This window comes from Oncorhynchus tshawytscha, linkage group LG16 (genome assembly GCF_018296145.1).
Source record: "Oncorhynchus tshawytscha isolate Ot180627B linkage group LG16, Otsh_v2.0, whole genome shotgun sequence".
Taxonomy (NCBI): domain Eukaryota; kingdom Metazoa; phylum Chordata; class Actinopteri; order Salmoniformes; family Salmonidae; genus Oncorhynchus; species Oncorhynchus tshawytscha.
The window spans coordinates 70,577,287-70,597,372 of record NC_056444.1 but is presented as its reverse complement, the minus strand read 5'-3'; the positions used below and the strand labels follow the sequence as shown (position 1 = coordinate 70,597,372).

General features: G+C 49.6%; 1 protein-coding gene across 1 annotated transcript in view; it reads right to left on the bottom strand.

Moving 5' to 3' along the window:
• Positions 1-20,086, bottom strand: part of LOC112240685 (plexin-A2-like) — a 437,296-nt gene that overhangs the window by 150,019 nt on the left and 267,191 nt on the right. Inside the window, exon 6 of the mRNA XM_042299563.1 lies at positions 2,588-2,711. Within this exon, the coding sequence (XP_042155497.1) occupies positions 2,588-2,711 (124 nt within the window). The remainder of the gene's footprint in view (positions 1-2,587; positions 2,712-20,086) is intronic.

The window sequence follows — 20,086 nt, the reverse complement described above, 5'->3', positions numbered from 1 at the left end:
CTGGAGTGCAGTGTGACAGGGGCTAGAGCGAGCGCTCAGCAGCTCAGCCTATAAATAAATGTATTCTGCACACCGGGGTGTGTGATCCGCTCTCCAGCCAGTGAAGTGAGGGAGCCTGGGTAATTATCAGTGTGGCATTTCAGAGGCATGTTCTATTAGCTGTTATTTTGGGCCGTTGCTGTTTTAAGTTTTCCTTTCGTTTTATCTGCCTGGCGCTAAACACCACAGGGCTAGAGGGATCAGGAGAGAGAGGGATCAGAGAGAGAGAGAGAGAGAGAGAGAGAGAGAGAGAGAGAGAGCAGAACAGCACAACTACATGGTTTTGAAGCCACACTGTTTAACATGAACCTCGTATGGACCTCTTCTACTGCCTTCCCTTCGACTTCATGGTGGTTCTCTCTCTTACGCCCTCAATTACAAAAAAATAGCAGGAAGGGATCTATATTTATGTTCAATGTATTGTTCTCAACCTTCACTGTCTTATCAAGTTCATTAGCTCTATTCTGCTTGGGAACACACACACACAGTACAGGATGTGCTGGCAGGTTTCTATTGTGAGCATTGTTTGTTTTTAGTCCGTTTTTCCTCTTGCTGTTTTCTCTCCTCTCCTGTCTGCCTCTCTCTCTGTGACAGTGGTGATGCAGTGGGTGTCTTTGTGCCAGAGTCTGTAATCTCTTGCCTAATTGGTGGCAGTGTTTTTAACAAAGGTAATTTGATTGTTTTCCCTGCTGCTTTCTCGGCTGTCGCCCGGGAGGATAGGCTTTGTTGTCATGGAGATAGCTTCCTGCCACAGCGGGAATGCTCAGATCTGATGTGACCCTGTTGCTGTCATGTTGTCATAGATGAAGGAGGGGGGGGGGGGACATTTCAGTTTGCACAAGACAAAGAAAAAGAGCAAACAAAGCCATCGGTCATCTCTGCTATAGGTTATTGGTGGCACGGTGGTTTTAGAACCCTGACAGATATATTTTGTATTGCAGATGTGTAGTAGTGTAATAATGTTATATGATGTACTGTTGTATCTTTTGTTTTATATGTAATGTAAGTGTTTTAATGTGTTTGGACCCCAGGAAGAGTAGCTGCTGCCTTGGCAACAGCTAATGGGGATCAGTAATAAATACAAATACAGGGCCATGGTCACCCTGGTTAGAGGTAGAACTAGGGCCATGGTTACCCCGGTTAGAGGTAGAACTAGGGCCATGGTCACCCCGGTTAGAGGTAGAACTAGGGCCATGGTCACCACGGTTAAAGGTAGAACTAGGGCCATGGTCAGGGCCCCCGGTTAGAGGTAGAACTAGGGCCATGGTCACCCTGGTTAGAGGTAGAACTAGGGTTACCCTGGAGGTAGAACTAGGGCCATGGTCACCCTGGTTAAAGGTAGAACTAGGGCCATGGTCACCCTAGGGCCATGGGTTAAAGGTAGAACTAGGGCCATGGTCACCCTGGTTAAAGGTAGAACTAGGGCCATGGTCACCCTGGTTAAAGGTAGAACTAGGGCCATGGTCACCCCGGTTAGAGGTAGAACTAGGGCCATGGTCACCCCGGTTAGAGGTAGAACTATGATGGCTCACCTGTTACAGTGATAGTAATGCCTGAACGGTGTACATCAGTACACAACATGGACAATGTTGACGCGGGAACAAAATGCAGGGTTCTTTGTTGTGCTGCTGGGAATATGACAAATGAAATGTAGAGTAGACATTGAAAAGCCCATTGGCTGGTGTTGTCACGATTCCAGATTGTCCTTGGCAGAAAATACAACATGAAGCAGGCTAAACTCTATGGTCCTATAAAACATACTGTATGTAAATTATTGTGTGATATATCTTGCAAAAATTAAGTCCGCTTCATATTTTGTTTCTTTGCCTCCTTTCGTCCTAGTATCGTGGTACTGGTATAGTGACAACACTACCTGACCTTTGTCAGGAGGGACTGGTGTCTGTATTCCCATGTGCTGCCGTTACAAGTAGAGCACAACGTAAGAGTGTTATTGTGTGTGTGTGAAAGTGTGTGTGCGTGGCTGCATGCATTACTGAGCTGAATAAAATAGAAGACAATAGCAGCTCTTACAGAGGGCCTGCTTGTCTGTTTCAGTCTGCCCATGTTGACTTACTGTACTACTCAGTACACTATACTTTCACACCCACACACACATCTTGGCACACAAAACAAAATGTTGGGCACAGCGGAAGCATATGTACGTACACACATACACCCACACACCCACACAGTGCACTTATCAGACACAGAGGATGATGTTTATGCATATGTAGGGCTGTGTAGGGCTAGTGTGGTGTGGTTGAGTGGGGGTGTGTGTGTGTGTGTGTGTGTGTGTGTGTGTGTGTGTGTGTGTGTGTGTGTGTGTGTGTGTGTGTGTGTGTGTGTGTGTGTGTGTGCGTGCGTGCGTGTGTGTGTGCGTGTGTATGTGTGTGTGTGTGTGTGTGTGTGTGTGTGTGCGTGTGTCTGTGTGTGTCTGTGTGTGTGTGTGCGTGCGTGCGTGCGTGTGTGTGTGCGTGTGTCTGTGTGTGTCTGTGTGTGTGTGTATGTGTGTGTGTGTATGTGTGTGTGCGTGTCTGCGTTAACTCACTGGCACGCTGGGCTCTGACACTGCAATGCTGTCTGGGTACACCGTGGCCTTCACACACTGAGAGAGAGCAACAGTGAAACGGTACGGCTCATCTGCACGCTCACAACGGTCCTTCTGAGAACACCTGTATACACAGACAGAGAAGAGGACAGCGGGATGGGGAGGAAAGGAGAGGGGGACAGGAGAGGGGGATGGGAGGAAAGGAGAGGGGGACAGGAGAGGGGGATGGGGGAGGGGGACGGGAGGAGGAGGGGGACGGGGAGGAGAGGAGAGGGGATGAGGAGGAGAGGAGAGGGGGACGGGGAGGAGAGGAGAGGGGGTTGGGGAGGAGAGGAGAGAGGGACAGCGAGGAAAGGAGAGGGGGATGGGGAGGAAAGGAGAGGGGGATGGGGAGGAGAGGGGACAGGGAGGAGAGGAGAGGGGGACGGGGAGGAGAGGAGAGGGGGACGGGGAGGAGAGTTGAGAGGGGACAGGGAGGAGAGTTGAGAGGGGACGGGGAGGAGAGGAGAGGGGGACGGGGGAGGAGAGTTGAAGGGGATGGGGAGGAGAGGGAGAGAGGGACAGGGAGGAAAGGAGAGGGGGATGGGGAGGAAAGGAGAGGGGGGACGGGGGGAGGAGAGTTGAGAGGGGACAGGGAGGAGAGGAGAGGGGGATGGGGGGGGAGAGTTGAGAGGGGACGGGGAGGAGAGTTGAGAGGGGATGGGGGAGGAGAGGAGGACGGGGAGGAGAGGAGAGGAGGATGGGGGGGAGGAGGGGGGAGGGGAGGAGAGAGGGACAGGGAGGAAAGGAGAGGGGGATGGGGAGGAAAGGAGAGGGGGGGGAGGGGAGGAGAGGAGAGGAGATGGGGATGGGGGGTAGAGGAGAGGGGGGGGAGGAGAGGAGAGGGGGATGGGGGGGAGGAGAGGAGAGGGGGATGGGAGGAGAGAGGAGAGGGGGTTGGGGAGGAGAGGAGAGAGAGACAACGAGGAAAGGAGAGGGGGATGGGGAGGAAAGGAGAGGGGTGACGGGGAGGAGAGGAGAGGGGGATGGGGAGGAGAGGAGAGGGGACGGGGAGGAGAGGAGAGGGGCCGGGGAGGAGAGTTGAGGGGGATGGGCAGGAGGAGAGAGGGACAGGGAGGAAAGGAGAGGGGGATGGGGAGGAAAGGAGAGGGGGGGATGGGGAGGAGAGGAGAGAGGGACAGGAGGAAAGGAGAGGGGGATGGGAAGGAGAGGAGAGGGGGACAGGGAGGAGAGGAGAGGGGGGGGGGGGAGGAGAGGAGAGGAGGAGGGAGGGGGGGGGGAGAGGAGAGGAGGATGGGGAGGAGAGAAGAGGGGGATGGGGGGAGAGGAGAGGGAGGATGGGGGAGGAGGAGGAGGAGGAGAGAGAGGATGGGGGGGGATAGGAGAGGAGGATGGGGAGGAGAGAAGAGGGGGATGGGGAGGAGAGGAGGACGGGGAGGATAGGAGAGAAGGATGGGGAGGAGAGGGGGATGGGGAGGAGAGAGAGGAGAGGGGGATGGGGAGGGAGAGTTGAGGGGGGGACGGGGAGGAGGGGGAGAGGGGGATGGGGAGGAGAGGAGAGGGGGGGGGAGGAGAGTAGAGGGGGACGGGGAGGAGAGTTGAGGGGGATGGGGGGAGCAGAGGAGAGGAGGACGGAGAGGATAGGAGAGGGAGGGGGGGACGTGGAAGAGAGGAGAGGGGGATTGGGAGGAGAGGAGAGAGGGGGCGGGGAGGAGTGGAGAGGGAGGATGGGGAGGAGAGGCGAGTGGGGCAGGGAGGAGTGGAGAGGGGGATGGGGAGGAGTGGAGAGGGGGATGGGGAGGAGAGGAGAGGATGGGGAGGAGAGGAGAGGAGGATGGGGAGGAGAGGATGGGGAGGGAGGAGAGGAGGGGGGGACGTGGAAGAGAGGAGAGGGGATTGAGAGGAGAGGGGGCAGGGGAGAAGAGGAGGATGGGGAGGAGAGGAGAGGGGCGGGGAGGAGTGGAGAGGGGGATGGGGAGGATGGGGAGGAGAGGGGGATGGGGAGGAGAGGAGGATGGGGGGAGGAGAGGAGGACGGGGAGGAGAGGAGAGGAGGACAGGGGGAGGAGAGGTGAGAGGGACAGGGAGGAAAGGAGAGGGGGAGGGGGGGGATGGGGAGGAGAGGGATGGGGAGGGGGACGGAGAGGAGAGGGGGACAGGCGAGGGGGATGGGGAGGAGAGGAGAGGGGGACGGGGAGGAGAGGAGAGGGGGTTGGGGAGGAGAGGAGGGATGGGGAGGAGAGGAGAGGGGGTTGGGGAGGAGAGGAGAGAGGGACAGCGAGGGAAGGAGAGGGGGATGGGGAGGAAAGGAGAGGGGGACGGGGAGGAGAGGAGAGGGGGACAGGGAGGAGAGGAGAGGGGGATGGGGGGGAGGAGAGGAGAGGGGGACAGGCAGGAGAGTTGAGAGGGGACGGGGAGGAGAGAGGGACAGGGAGGAAAGGAGAGGGGGGGGGATGGGGAGGAAAGGAGGGGGGGGGGATGGGGAGGAGATGGGGAGAGAGGGACAGGGAAGAAATGGGGGAGAGGGGGATGGGGAGGAGAGGAGAGAGGTGACAGGGAGGAGAGGAGAGGGGGACAGGGAGGAGAGGAGAGGAGGACGGGGAGGAGAGGAGAGGGGGACGTGGAAGAGAGGAGAGGGGATTGGGGGATTGAGGAGGAGAGGAGGGGGGGGGAGGAGAGGGGGTGGGAAGGAGAGGGGGGGCGGGGAGGAGAGGGGGTGGAAAGGAGAGGGGGCGGGGAGGAGAGGGGGTGGAAAGGGAGGGGGGGGGGGGGAGGAGAGGAGAGGAGAGGGGGGCGGGGAGGAGAGGGTTAATGGCTGGTGTAATGGTACTTATATATCTAACAGTAAGTAGCTCAGTGTATCAATCAACACTTTTCAGATTGCCTGACTCCTAGACCTTCTAATGGTGGTAGCACGCAACACAATCTGGCAATGGGCCAGAAAAGGTTGAATGCATATGTATACTGTAGCTAAGAAAGTAACACTAAAGCAAAAAACTCCCCAGAAGCGAGTGGGTGGAGCAAGCAGAGCAAGGCAGGTGGAAAGGACGGGACAGAAGGAACAGTGACCGTATGCCAGCAGAATAGTCCATATATCTCCAATTATCTTTCCTGATAGCAATGTTGTGTATCCGGAAGTGGATGAATTGGTCTGATTTAGCATGTACGTTAAAGCCTCAACTCTTAGCTACCTCTTCCAATTAAAATGAGCTTTAAAAAAAGTGAATAATGATTTTTGCTTTGTTTTATGTGACTACAGCGGCAGCGATAAAATGCAAAAACAGAGGCACGTTCTAATTGAGCGAGGCGTCATAGCAGACATCCCGCCCAGCTTCGGTTGGATCATTAGGATTCAAAACAATGCCTTCTAAAATAAATCACAATCATGCCTCGCACGCTTGCCTTTGGTGAGTTTAGGCCATAAGTGTATGTTGTATAGTAAGCTGTTAGTAGCCTATGTGTCTCACCCTGGGAATTTGGTCCCTCTTCCCCTCAGAACTTAGCCTACTGTTATGACTTGGTGTACAGGGAGAAAACTGTAAGAACAGCCCATGTTCTAAAATTTGTCGTTGTCCATTTTAAAAGTGCTGAACAAATAGGCATATAGGCTACGTCCATCTCAGCTCGCTCAAGTTTTAATTCGAAATTACGGCTTGCCTCTTGTCTGCTCATCATTCCCCTATACCAGAGTTTGTACAGCTCCATTGTTATATTGCTTATATAAGTCATTAGTATCTTATTCATAATTTCAGGCAATGTTAGAGTGATGCATTTCCTTGTTTTGATTACTTTGTGTATTATTAGGAAGGCATAAGGAAGGCATACTATGTAATGTTGGGTCTGTAACCACAACCTGGTCTCAGAGCATTTTGTATTATTCTGTTTATAAAATCCGAGACACTCCATTTAGTATGATATGCTACGTTTTGTGTTGAATATATTAATTTGTGGATGTCCATCCCCCATTTCGTATGATATGTTACGCGTTACAATTATTTTTATATGTTATGAATTTACAAAACGTATGATATGTTTCAAATTCTAGCTAGGTGACTAGGCGGCTAACATTAGCTAGCTGGCTAAGAGTTAGGTTAGTTTAACAGTTAGGTTAGGGTTAGGGGAAAGGTTAGTTAACAAGTAATTGCAAAGTAGCTAAAAAGTAGTAAGTTGAAAAGTTACTAATTAGAAAAAATGTAAAGTTGTCAGTGTTGAGATTTGAACTTGCAACCTTTGGATTCCTAGATGTTCGCATTATACACCCACCCATCCTTTAAGTAACCATACCAAACGTAACATATACTAATTTGAGTGTCCCGGCTTTACTGTGTTACTATGTCTATTCTAAGAGGCCTGGCTGGTTACCATGTTTGCCAGTGACAGCCTCTTCCAATTCAAATATTTTTGTTCAACAAAAAGTTCAGTAATAGACCCATGTAATTCCAGTTTATATTGCAAAGGTTGTTTTTTTGCACAATGCTCTGTCGGTGTGTCGATATACAGTGGATATAATAAAGTGGATCCTCATGTTTGCATTTTCCTTCCTATTTAGACCAAATAATAAAATACTTCAAATGGACAGGCAGGGAGGGGGGCAGTGAGGGTGCTGGGTTATGCATACCTCATGGAGCAGGTACAGTTAGACAGACCAACCTGAGAGGTCATTAAGCTGACAAAAAGCCCTGCATTGATTTTGCTGGGGGGGAGTTGCCATGGTTTCAGGAGACAGCTATTATCAATGTGTAGTTAGAGGCTGACCTCTTGGCTATCTCATTAGCTGAAGTGCATGCTTCTGAATGTTGACTAAAGTACACACCCCCCTCTCTCCTCTCCTCCCTCCCTCTCACTCCATCCATCCCTCTCTCCCTCACTCCACTAACCTGTCACTCACAGTCTCTCCACCACTTTGTGTGGGATCACTCAGATTCCTAATGGGGTCCGTATGGAATGCACACATACTAAACCAGGACACTCCAACCCTGTTACTGGAGAACTACCGTCCTGTAGGTTTTCATTCCAACCCTGTTATTGGAGAACTACCGTCCTGTAGGTTTTCATTCCAACCCTGTTACTGGAGAACTACCGTCCTGTAGGTTTTCATTCCAACCCTGTAACTGGAGAACTTACCGTCCTGTAGGTTTTCATTTTAACCCTGTTACTGGAGAACTACCATCCTGTAGGTTTTCATTCCAACCCTGTAACTGGAGAGCTACCGTCCTGTAGGTTTTCATTCCAACCCTAATCTAGTACACCTGATTCTAATAATAAACTGGTTGATAAACTGAATCAGTTACAACTGGGGTTGGAGCGAAAACCTGAAGGTGGGTAGCTCTCCAGGAACACGGTTGGAGAGCCCTGTACTAAACACACAGCCCCACACACGCATGCATGCATGCACACAGAGACGCACACAGACACACACACTTATAGAGCCTTGTTCTAGCATCCCATCAGTGTGGTGAGGCATTGAATAGCTCTCCAGAGCAGCTGAAGGCAGTACAGGCAGCACGACAGCACTACGTGGCCAGGTCTGTAAGCTAAGCCCTGTCCAAGGTGATGAAGTAGAGCAGACTTCAGTCAGTCTTCTAGTCAGTCAGTCAGTCTGCTGGTCAGTCAGTCAGTCAGTCTTCTAGTCAGTCAGTCAGTCAGCTAGTCAGTCAGTCAGTCTGCTGGTCAGTCAGTCAGTCAGCTAGTCAGTCAGTCTGCTAGTCAGTCAGTCTGCTAGTCAATTAGTCAGCTAGTCAATTAGTCAGTCTGCTAGTCAGTCAGTCAGTCTTCTAGTCAGTCAGTCAGTCAGCTAGTCAGTCAGTCAGTCAGTCTGCTGTTCAGTCAGTCAGTTAGTCTTCTAGTCAGTCAGTCTGTCAGTCTGCTAGGCAGTCAGTCCGTCAGTCTGCTCGGCAGTCAGTCCGTCAGCCTGCTCGGCAGTCAGTCCGTCAGTCTGCTAGACAGTCAGTCCGTCAGTCTGCTAGTCAGTCAGTCAGTCTGCTAGTCCGTCAGTCAGTCAGTCTGCTAGTCAGTCAGTCAGCCTGCTCGTCAGTCAGTCTGTCAGTCTGCTCGTCAGTCAGTCTGTCAGTCTGCTCGTCAGTCAGTCCGTCAGTCTGCTCGGCAGTCAGTCCGTCAGTCTGCTCGGCAGTCAGTCCGTCAGTCTGCTCGGCAGTCAGTCCGTCAGTCTGCTCGGCTGTCAGTCCGTCAGTCTGCTCGGCAGTCAGTCCATCAGTCTGCTAGTCAGTCAGTCCATCAGTCTGCTAGTTAGTCAGTCATTCAGTCAGTCTGCTAGTCAGTCTGCTAGTCCGTCAGTCAGTCAGTCTGCTAGTCCGTCTGCTAATCTGTCAGACAGTCTGTCAGTCAGCCTGCTAGTCAGTCAGTCAGTCAGCTAGTCAGTCAGTCAGTCAGTCTGCTGGTCAGTCAGTCAGTCAGCTAGTCAGTCAGTCAGTCAGTCTTCTAGTCAGTCAGTCAGTCAGTCTTCTAGTAAGTCAGTCCATCAGTCTGCTCGGCAGTCAGTCCATCAGTCTGCTCGGCAGTCAGTCCGTCAGTCTGCTAGGCAGTCAGTAGTCAGTCTGCTAGGCAGTCAGTCTGTCAGTCTGCTAGTCAGTCAGTCTGTCAGTCTGCTAGTCAGTCAGTCAGTATGTCTGCTTGTCAGCCAGTCAGTCTGCTAGTCAGTCAGTCAGTCTGCTAGTCCGCCAGTCAGTCAGTCTGCTAGTCAGTCAGTCAGTCTGCTCGTCAGTCAGTCCGTCAGTCTGCTCGGCAGTTAGTGCGTCAGTCTGCTAGGCAGTCTGTCAGTCAGTCTGCTAGTCAGTCTGCTAGTCCGTCAGTCAGTCAGTCTGCTAGTCCGTCTGCTAGTCCGTCAGACAGTCTGTCAGTCAGTCTGCTAGTCAGTCAGTCCGCCAGTCTGCTAGTTAGTCAGTCATTCAGTTAGTCTGTCAGTCAGTCTGCTAGTCAGTCAGTCAGTCTGCTAGTCTGTCAGTCAGTCAGTCTGTTAGTCCGTCAGTCCGTCAGTCAGTCAGTCTGCTAGTCTGTCAGTCAGTCAGTCTTCCAGTCAGTCTGCTGCTAGTCAGTCTGCTAGTCCGTCAGTCAGTCAGTCTGTCAGTCAGTCAGTCTGCTAGTAAGTCAGTCAGTCAGTCAGTCAGTCAGTCAGTCTCAGTCTGCTAGTCAGTCAGTCTGCTCAGTCTGCTAGTCAGTCAGTCTGTCAGTCTCAGTCAGTCAGTCAGTCTGCTAGTCAGTGCAGTCAGTCTGCTAGTCAGTCAGTCAGTCTGCTCAGTCAGTCCGTCAGTCAGTTAGTCAGTCAGTCTGCTAGGCAGTCAGTCAGTCTGCTAGTCAGTCAGTCTGCTAGTCAGTCCAGAGACAGTCTGTCAGTCAGTCTGCTAGTCAGTCAGTCCAGTCCAGTCTGCTCAGACAGTCAGTCAGTCTGCAGTCAGTCAGTTAGTCTGCTAGTTAGTCAGTCAGTTAGTCTGTCAGTCAGTCAGTCAGTCAGTCTGCTAGTCTGTCAGTCAGTCAGTCTGTTAGTCCGTCAGTCCGTCAGTCAGTCAGTCTGCTAGTCTGTCAGTCAGTCAGTCTTCCAGTCAGTCAGTCCGTCTGCTAGTCAGTCTGCTAGTCCGTCAGTCAGTCAGTCTCTAGTCTCAGTCAGTCTGCTAGTAAGTCAGTCAGTCAGCTAGTCAGTCAGTCAGTCAGCTAGTCAGTCAGTCAGTCTGCTAGTCAGTCTGCTAGTCAGTCAGTCTGTCAGTCTGCTAGTCAGTCAGTCTGTCAGTCTGCTAGTCAGTCAGTCAGTCTGCTAGTCAGTCTGCTAGTCAGTCAGTCTGTCAGTCTGCTAGTCAGTCAGTCTGTCAGTCTGCTAGTCAGTCAGTCTGTCAGTCTGCTAGTCAGTCCGTCAGTCAGTCTGCTAGTCAGTCCGTCAGTCAGTCTGCTACTCTGTCAGTCAGTCAGTGGTGTGAGCTCCATTGAGACACAGAGGTCTAAGGCACTAGTTCCTTATGGGGGGTAGTAATGGTGATGGCGGACTAACCTCTAGGTCCTCTACCACTGCCTCTCAGCCTCCATCTACTCTAGACAGGCAATTACGCTATCGTCTCTGCCGCGGCTGGTTCCCCGACACACACACATGCACGCACACACGCACGTGCACATCTCTGTCCCTGTCTCTCTCTCTCTGGCCCTGACAGGAGAGGCAGGCGACAGGCGGAGATTTCCGCACCTCTCCTCCCACCTCTCCCCTCCTCCCTAACCTCCTCCCTGGGCCGAGTGGTGTGGCCGAAAGCTGGTTGATTGCAGCTCCTTCACTCCAAGTACCATGTTTAAAGACACGGGAATGGAGAGAGACATCTCTAAAATGGGCATGTCCTCTCACTCCTTCCGTTACTGTTATCGGACAGCGAACCACCATACCCTTGGAGGGGTGAAAGGAGTTTAGATGAACAATATCAGATGCAAGCGAAAGGAATGAAGGGATGGAGAGAAACAGGGAGAGAGGGAGGGAGGGATACTGTATGTATAGTGAATATTTGATGGTGTTTAATATAACAACAGGTCCATCATCCAAAGATTAAGCAGGTCTACTGCATCATCTGTTATGTCACAGGATCGGCAGTCTCCTTTCCTCTGATACATCTAATGTACTGTCTGTATTGCCTCAGCTGCTTGGATGGACTGGGTGTCTGGGGACTCTGTGTATATGTATGTAGTGAGGCAGACTGCGCAAAGCTCCCAGTACGCACAGATAACATCATCACACTCTGCCATCTTGAATGATTACTGAGAACAACCCTGAGCTGCTGTGCTGTGCTGGGCTGCTGTGGGCTGAGCTGCTGTGGGCTGAGCTGCTGTGGGCTGAGCTGCTGTGCTGTGCTGAGCTACAGTTCCCTCCAGAACACCCAGATACTCAACAAGCTCTCACAGTCTCACTGCAGAATTAGAAGCTTATCCACGTTTCTCTAAACTTCAAATGTTGAGATATTTTGACACCCTGGGTTGCTCCTGCTGCTCCGTATTGTTCCATTTCACCAAACGTCAAATTTAGAAGTTACGGGTTAAATTTAGGGACTCGTTCTGAATGGTTAAGATAAGGGTTAAGGTTTGGGATAGGGTTAAACCTGCAACCTTCTGATCCAGAGTCATGGGATTACACCTATCCTCCATCCCAGTCCACCACGCCCTAGCAAAACCCAAACCTATCCTCCATCCCAGTCCACCACGCCCTAGCAAAACCCAAACCTATCCTCCATCCCCGTCCACCACGCCCTAGCAAAACCCAAACCTATCCTCCATCTCCGTCCACCACGCCCTAGCAAAACCCAAACCTATCCTCCATCCACGTCCACCACGCCCTAGCAAAACCCAAACCTATCCTCCATCTCCGTCTACCACGCCCTAGCAAAACCCAAACCTATCCTCCATCCACGTCCACCACGCCCTAGCAAAACCCAAACCTATCCTCCATCTCCGTCCACCACGCCCTAGTAAAACCCAAACCTATCCTCCATCTCCGTCCACCATGCCCTAGCAAAACCCAAACCTATCCTCCATCCCAGTCCACCACGCCCTAGCAAAACCCAAACATATCATCCATCCACGTCCACCACGCCCTAGCAAAACCCAAACCTATCCTCCATCCCAGTCCACCACGCCCTAGCAAAACCCAAACCTATCCTCCATCCCCCGCCCCAAACCACCCACGCCCTAGCAAAACCCAAACCTATCCTCCATCCCAGTCCACCACGCCCTAGCAAAACCCAAACCTATCCTCCATCCCAGTCCACCACGCCCTAGCAAAACCCAAACCTATCCTCCATCCCAGTCCACCACGCCCTAGCAAAACCCAAACCTATCCTCCATCCACGTCCACCACACCCTAGCAAAACCCAAACCTATCCTCCATCCACGTCCACCACGCCCTAGCAAAACCCAAACCTATCCTCCATCCACGTCCACCACGCCCTAGCAAAACCCAAACCTATCCTCCATCCCAGTCCACCACGCCCTAGCAAAACCCAAACCTATCCTCCATCCACGTCCACCACGCCCTAGCAAAACCCAAACATATCCTCCATCCACGTCCACCACGCCCTAGCAAAACCCAAACATATCCTCCATCCACGTCCACCACGCCCTAGCAAAACCCAAACCTATCCTCCATCCCAGTCCACCACGCCCTAGCAAAACCCAAACATATCCTCCATCCACGTCCACCACGCCCTAGCAAAACCCAAACATATCCTCCATCCACGTCCACCACGCCCTAGCAAAACCCAAACCTACTTGATGGTAATAGATATTAGTTCAAATTGAGTGTTTGAGACCCTTTGTTGCGTGCTGCTGCCTCCCTGATGTGTGTGAATATCCATTTAAATGGAGGCAGTGGGAGGGAAAGAGAGCCGTTCAAATTGTCAAAAATTCAAACAATAACAATCATATATAAACAAGACAATAAACAGACTCACACACATTTCAACAAACCTCACTGGCATCCCAACTGCTCAGACCCACATGTTCCGTAACCATACACATCACGTATGTCTCACACACGTTTAGTTATTCAGACTGACTCATGTTGCACTGAGGGTTGCATATCTGAGGCACAAAAAGGGCTTTTGTGATCTCTGTGTCAGAGAGGAGCGATAGAGAGGAGAGGAAGAGGAGAGAAGAGAGAGATAAAGATTGTGAGCAATGGTAAGAGATGGAGGAAGAAAGAGTAAGGAAAGAAAGATGTAGGGAGGTGGAGGGAGAGAGATAGAGAGATGGAGGGAGGTGGAGGGAGGGAGGGAGGGAGATGGAGGGAGGTGGAGGGAGAGAGATAGAGAGGTGGAGGGAGGGAAGGAGATATGTCAGGCTCCTCTAACAGGCTCCTCTCAAGGGGTACCAAATGGGTTTATTAATAATTGGCTTATGAGTAATACAATAATTGGATCTCCTCCTCCCTCCCACTCCCTCCACCTTACTGACCCTCCTCCATGTCTCTGGCTGTAAATGAAACGACAGGGATGGAGGGAGGGAGGAGGGAGACTGGGCATAAGATAAAGCTGACATGATCCCGGCCTGCTTTCCATATCAAACCCATCTCCATGGCAATAACAATAAATAATAATAAATAAATAACAGTAAATATGCCATCATCATTAATAATAACGGTATTGTGTCTCTGTATGGCTCAGATAGATACATGGCTCTATTGATATGTTGGGCATGTTTGTTGATCGAAATCTCATTAGCAGTTCATTTGGGAGAGAGATTGATGCAGTGCCAGTACCCAGTTCTGACTGCGGAACACAATGTTAACCTGGCCATTAGACACACAGAGAGACACCCTCAATACAGCCATTATCATCACTGGCCTAATTGATGTTAGCATTGGAAACAAGTGGACATTTGATACTTTCTGTGCTTTACATCGTTCAGAAGCACTCGTTTGTGAGAGGCTACTGTAGAATTTCTAGGACTGCACTTCGGCTTACTGGAGTCTATAGGACTACACTTAGGCTTACTGGAGTCTATAGGACTACACTTAGGCTTACTGGAGTGTATAGGACTACACTTAGGCTTACTGGAGTGTATAGGACTACACTTAGGCTTACTGGAGTGTATAGGACTACACTTAGGCTTACTGGAGTCTATAGGACTACACTTAGGCTTACTGGAGTCTATAGGACTACACTTAGGCTTACTGGAGTCTATAGGACTACACTTAGGCTTACTGGAGTCTATAGGACTACACTTAGGCTTACTGGAGTCTATAGGACTACACTTAGGCTTACTGGAGTCTATAGGAGGCTTACAGTCTTACACTTCGGCTTACTGGAGTCTATAGGACTACACTTACTGGAGCTTACTGGAGTCTATAGGACTACACTTCGGCTTACTGGAGTCTATAGGTCTATAGGACTACACTTAGGCTTACTGGAGTCTATAGGACTACACTTCGGCTTACTGGAGTCTATAGGACTACACTTAGGCTTACTGGAGTCTATAGGACTACACTTAGGCTTACTGGAGTCTATAGGACTACACTTCGGCTTACTGGAGTGTCTATAGGACTACACAGGCTTACTACACTTACTGGACTGGAGTACTGGAGTGTATAGGACTACACTTAGGCTTACTGGAGTCTATAGGACTACACTTAGGCTTACTGGAGTCTATAGGACTACACTTAGGCTTACTGGAGTCTATAGGACTACACTTCGGCTTACTGGAGTCTATAGGACTACACTTACTGGAGTGTATAGGACTACACTTCGGCTTACTGGAGTCTATAGGACTACACTTCGGCTTACTGGAGTCTATAGGACTACACTTCGGCTTACTGGAGTCTATAGGACTACACTTAGGCTTACTGGAGTCTATAGGACTACACTTAGGCTTACTGGAGTCTATAGGACTACACTTAGGCTTACTGGAGTCTATAGGACTACACTTAGGCTTACTGGAGTCTATAGGACTACACTTAGGCTTACTGGAGTCTATAGGACTACACTTAGGCTTACTGGAGTCTATAGGGAGGCTTACTGGAGTCTATAGGACTACACTTAGGACTACACTTCGGCTTACTGGAGTCTATAGGACTACACTTCGGCTTACTGGAGTGTATATAGGACTACACTTAGGCTTACTGGAGTCTATAGGACTACACTTAGGCTTACTGGAGTCTATAGGACTACACTTAGGCTTACTGGAGTCTATAGGACTACACTTAGGCTTACTGGAGTCTATAGGACTACACTTTGGCTTACTGGAGTCTATAGGACTACACTTAGGCTTACTGGAGTCTATAGGACTACACTTCGGCTTACTGGAGTCTATAGGACTACACTTCGGCTTACTGGAGTGTATAGGACTACACTTAGGCTTACTGGAGTCTATAGGACTACACTTAGGCTTACTGGAGTCTATAGGACTACACTTAGGCTTACTGGAGTCTATAGGACTACACTTCGGCTTACTGGAGTCTATAGGACTACACTTAGGCTTACTGGAGTCTATAGGACTACACTTAGGCTTACTGGAGTCTATAGGACTACACTTCGGCTTACTGGAGTCTATAGGACTACACTTAGGCTTACTGGAGTCTATAGGACTACACTTCGGCTTACTTGGGTCTATAGGACTACACTTAGGCTTACTGCAGTCAATAGAACTACACTTAGGCTTACTGCAGTCAATAGAACTACACTTCGGCTTACTGCAGTCTATAGGACTACACTGAGGCCTACTGCAGTCTATAGGACTGCCATTCAAATATTTTTTTCTTCTTATTTTTTTAACCTTTATTTAAAAAGGCAAGTCAGTTAAGAACAAATACTTATTTTCAATGACGGCCTAGGAACAGTGGGTTAACTGCCTGTTCAGGGGGAGAACGACAGATTTTGTACCTTGTCAGCTCGGGGGTTTGAACTTGCAACCTTCCGGTTACTAGTCCAACGCTCTAACCACTAGGCTACCCTGCCGGCCCAAATTTCATGATGGGTCAGAGTGTATCTTACCGTGGAAGACAGTGGTCATGTGCTGATTAGCGGTGTTGCAAATTAGCGGTAATTCAAATCACATGATGGGTCAAAGTGTATCAGACTGTGGAAGACAGTGGCCATGTGCTAATTAGCGGTGTTGCAAATTAGCGGTAATGCAATATAGACTGTTTAATTAGCCCTATTGTAGATCAGACAAATCATTTGAAATAGCATCATTTATGAAACACTATTGGCCCACGTCCCAAATCTGTTCCTCTGAACTAAAGATTTGGTCCTCAACCTAAACTCCTGATGGAGGGCTTGGTGATGTAGTAAGACTGTGTGAGTGGCCTGCCAGGGTGCTGAACAGCATTTACGACTTCTACTGGCTACCAGCCCTGTCCCTGCCTAACATAAGTATTGTACTGAACAAAAATATAAACACAACATGCAACAATTTCAAAGATTTTACTGAGTTACAGTTCATATAAGGACATTAGTCAATTGAAACAAATTCATTAGGCCCTAATCTATGGATTTCACATGACTGAGAATACAGATACACATCTGTTGGTCACAGATACCTTAATGAAAAAGTAGGGGTGTCTATCAGAAAACCAGTCAGTATCTAGTCTGACCACCATTTGCCTCATGCAGCGTGACACATCTCCTTCGCATAGAGTTGATCAGGCTGTTGATTGTGGCCTGTGGAATGTTGTCCCACTCTTCTTCAATGGCTGTGCGTAGTTGCTGGATATTGGCGGGAACTGGAACACGCTGTCATACACATCTATCCAGAGCATCCCAAGCATGCTCAATGGGTGACATGTCTGGTGAGTATGCAGGCCACTGGGACATTTTCAGCTTTCAGGAATTATGTACAGATCCTTGCGACGTGGGGCCATGCGTTATTATGATAAAACATTAATTGTGTGCGGCGGATGAATGACACGACAATGGGCTCAGGAACTTGTGATGGTATGTCTGTCCATTCATTCAAATTGCCATTGACAAAATGCAATTGTGTTTGTGTTCCGTAGCTTATACCTGCTCATACCATAACCACCACCATGAGGCACTCTGTTCACAACGTTGACATCAGCAAACCGCTCGGCCACACGACGCCATACACGCGTTCCCACAAGTGAAGAAGACGGATATGGAGGTCCTGGGCTGGCGTGGTTACACATGGTCTACGGTTGATGGCAAAAAAGAAATGAACATGACATTTCCTGGCAACAGCTCTGTTGGACCTTCCTGCAGTCAGCATGCCAATTGCATGCTCCCTCAAAACTTGAGATATCTGTGGCATTGTGTTGTGTAACAAATTTTAGAGGTGCACCTGTGTAATGATATGCCACACCTGTCAGGTGGATGGATTATATTGGCAAAGGAGAAATGCTCACTAACAGGGACGAATTATGATTTTTTTGGAGAAATAAGCTTTTTGTGCGTGTGGAGAATTTCTGGGATCTTTTATTTCAGCTCATGAACCATAGGACCAACACTTTACATCTTGCGTTTATATTTTTATTAATTGTACATAATGTTGTGTTACTGTATGTTCATTTCACTATTCTCCTCTAACTAGTCGCCCCCGACCCCTCAAAATAAAATATGTTATATTTTCACAGATATGTACAGTGAAATGTGTTGTTTTACAGGATCAGCCAGAGTAGTACAGCACCCTTGGAGTAAGTACCTTGCCCAAAGGCACATCGGCAGTTTTTCACCTTGTCGGCTCAGGTATTTGAACCAGTGACCTCTCAGGTTGCTGGCCCATCGCGCTAACCACTAAGCTACCTGCCACCCAGTATTAGTATGTGGCCGTCCATCGGAAGTGACACGCTTTCATTCTGGGTGACCCCTCCTCACCCTACACATCTCCTCTCTGGATCAAACCCAAACTATAATCCTGACAAATCTGATCAACAACCCCCTTGTAATGTGGTAAACATTGAGAAGGTAAAGCATCTTCAGAGTGATTAGGTAGGTAATCGTGCAGGGGTTGCAGGGAATAGAGTGACACTGCACTAGACTGTTTATTGCGATGAGTGGTTAAGACTGTGATCAGACCGGACCGCCAGTTAACCAACAGCTGTTGGTCCATTCAGGGCCTGTCAGAGCTGAAGAGCGCTTGAGATGATTATGTTCCTCTGAACTGCAATCAAAACACTGCTCACTTTGTGGACCTGAGAATATGACATCAAATGCTCTCTCTCTCTCTCTCTCTCTCTCTCTCTCTCTCTCTCTCTCTCTCTCTCTCTCTCTCTCTCTCTCTCTCTCTCTCTCTCTCTCTCTCTCTCTCTCTCTCTCTCTCTCTCTCTCTCTCTCTCTCTCTCTCTCTCTCTCTCTCTCTCTCTCTCTCTCTCTCTCTCTCTCTCTCTCTCTCTCATTTCCCCCCATTCCTGAAGCTTTCAATTGGTCCATACTGTCTGTAACAGCTGCTGGCAATTAAATGATTGTGTGTGGAGTCTCAGGCCAGTGTGAAAGATAGAAGGGAGGACAGAAGAGAGAAAGAAGATACTCCTCTCCTCTCCTGGCCAACCCTGCCTGCCTCTCTAGTCTGTCCTCATCACTAGAGCTGCCTAATGTGCTGCCATGTTCCTAATTACCCACCTTAACATGCAGAGCTTCAATGGTGGCAAAACATATAGTATAAAGACTAGAGGGGAAAACAGTGTGTTTGGAAGAGAAGAAAGACAGAGAGAGAGAGAGAGAGTGAGAGAGAGAGAGAGAGAGAGAGATGGTTGGTCAAAGCGCTCAGTGGTTTATGTGTGGCAAGCCAACTAATTGAGTGTCTGGGAGAGCTGATTACAGGGAGGAAAGAGAGAGAGAGATAGAGAGCGAGAGAGAGATAGAGAGGATGAGAGAGTGAGGATGAGAGAGAGAGAGAGGATGAGAGAGTGAGGATGAGAGAGAGAGGATGAGAGAGTGAGGATGAGAGAGAGAGAGAGAGAGGATGAGAGAGTGAGGATGAGAGAGAGAGACAGAGAGAGAGAGAGAGGATGAGAGATGAGGATGAGTGAGGATGAGAGAGAGAGAGAGAGAGAGAGAGAGTGAGGATGAGAGAGAGAGAGAGAGAGAGAGAGCATCTTAATAAGAGCCAGTACATCTCTACCCTAGCTGAGCCGAGCTCCATGGTGGCACAGACAGACATACGCCTTCAGGGGAAAAGGAGCAAACATTGGAGAGAAGAAGGAGGGCTAATTTCATGAAGTCAACATTGATTTGAGGAAGAAAGTGTCCATGGTGGCCAGGCAGTCACCGCTGTGGAGGATGAAGCCATAGTACTCAGAGGCTGTTTAGTTGAAGGAGGTGGAGGGTGGATGATGCAGAAAGGGGGGAAACAGATGTATTCATCTACAGAAGGTTTCAACAAGAGCCTCCACCCTGAATCAACAGCCTCTACTGGTCAACAGGGCATTATCAGACTAAACAACAACCTCTCTCACTGAGCACTGCATTACTAACTCAGCATTTCACTTCACTGTGTCTATATTTATTTATTTATTTTTCTTTTCTTTTAATCTGTTATTTTACCAGGTAAGTTGACTGAGAACACGTTCTCATTTGCAGCAATGACCTGGGGAATAGTTACAGGGGAGAGGAGGGGGATGAATGAGCCAATTGTAAACTGGGGATTATTAGGTGACCGTGATGGTTTTGATGGCCAGATTGGGAATTTAGCCAGGACACCGGGGTTAACACCCCTACTGTTATGATAAGTGCCATGGGATCTTTAATGACCTCAGAGAGTCAGGACATCCATTTTAACGTCCCATCCGAAAGACAGCACCCTACACAGGGCAGTGTCCCCAATCACTGGCCTGGGCCGTTGGGATATTTTTTAGACCAGAGGAAAGAGTGCCTCCTACTGGCCCTCCAACACCACTTCCAGCATCTGGTCTCCCAGCCAAGGACTGACCAGAATCAACCCTGCTTAGCTTCAGAAGCAAGCCAGCAGTGGTATGCAGGATGGTATGCGGCTGGCAAATGTCTAGTAGATAAAGCGGGGCTGACAGGGACTCGACACCCATATAGCGCTGGGTCAAAGACAGGCTGGGATTAGC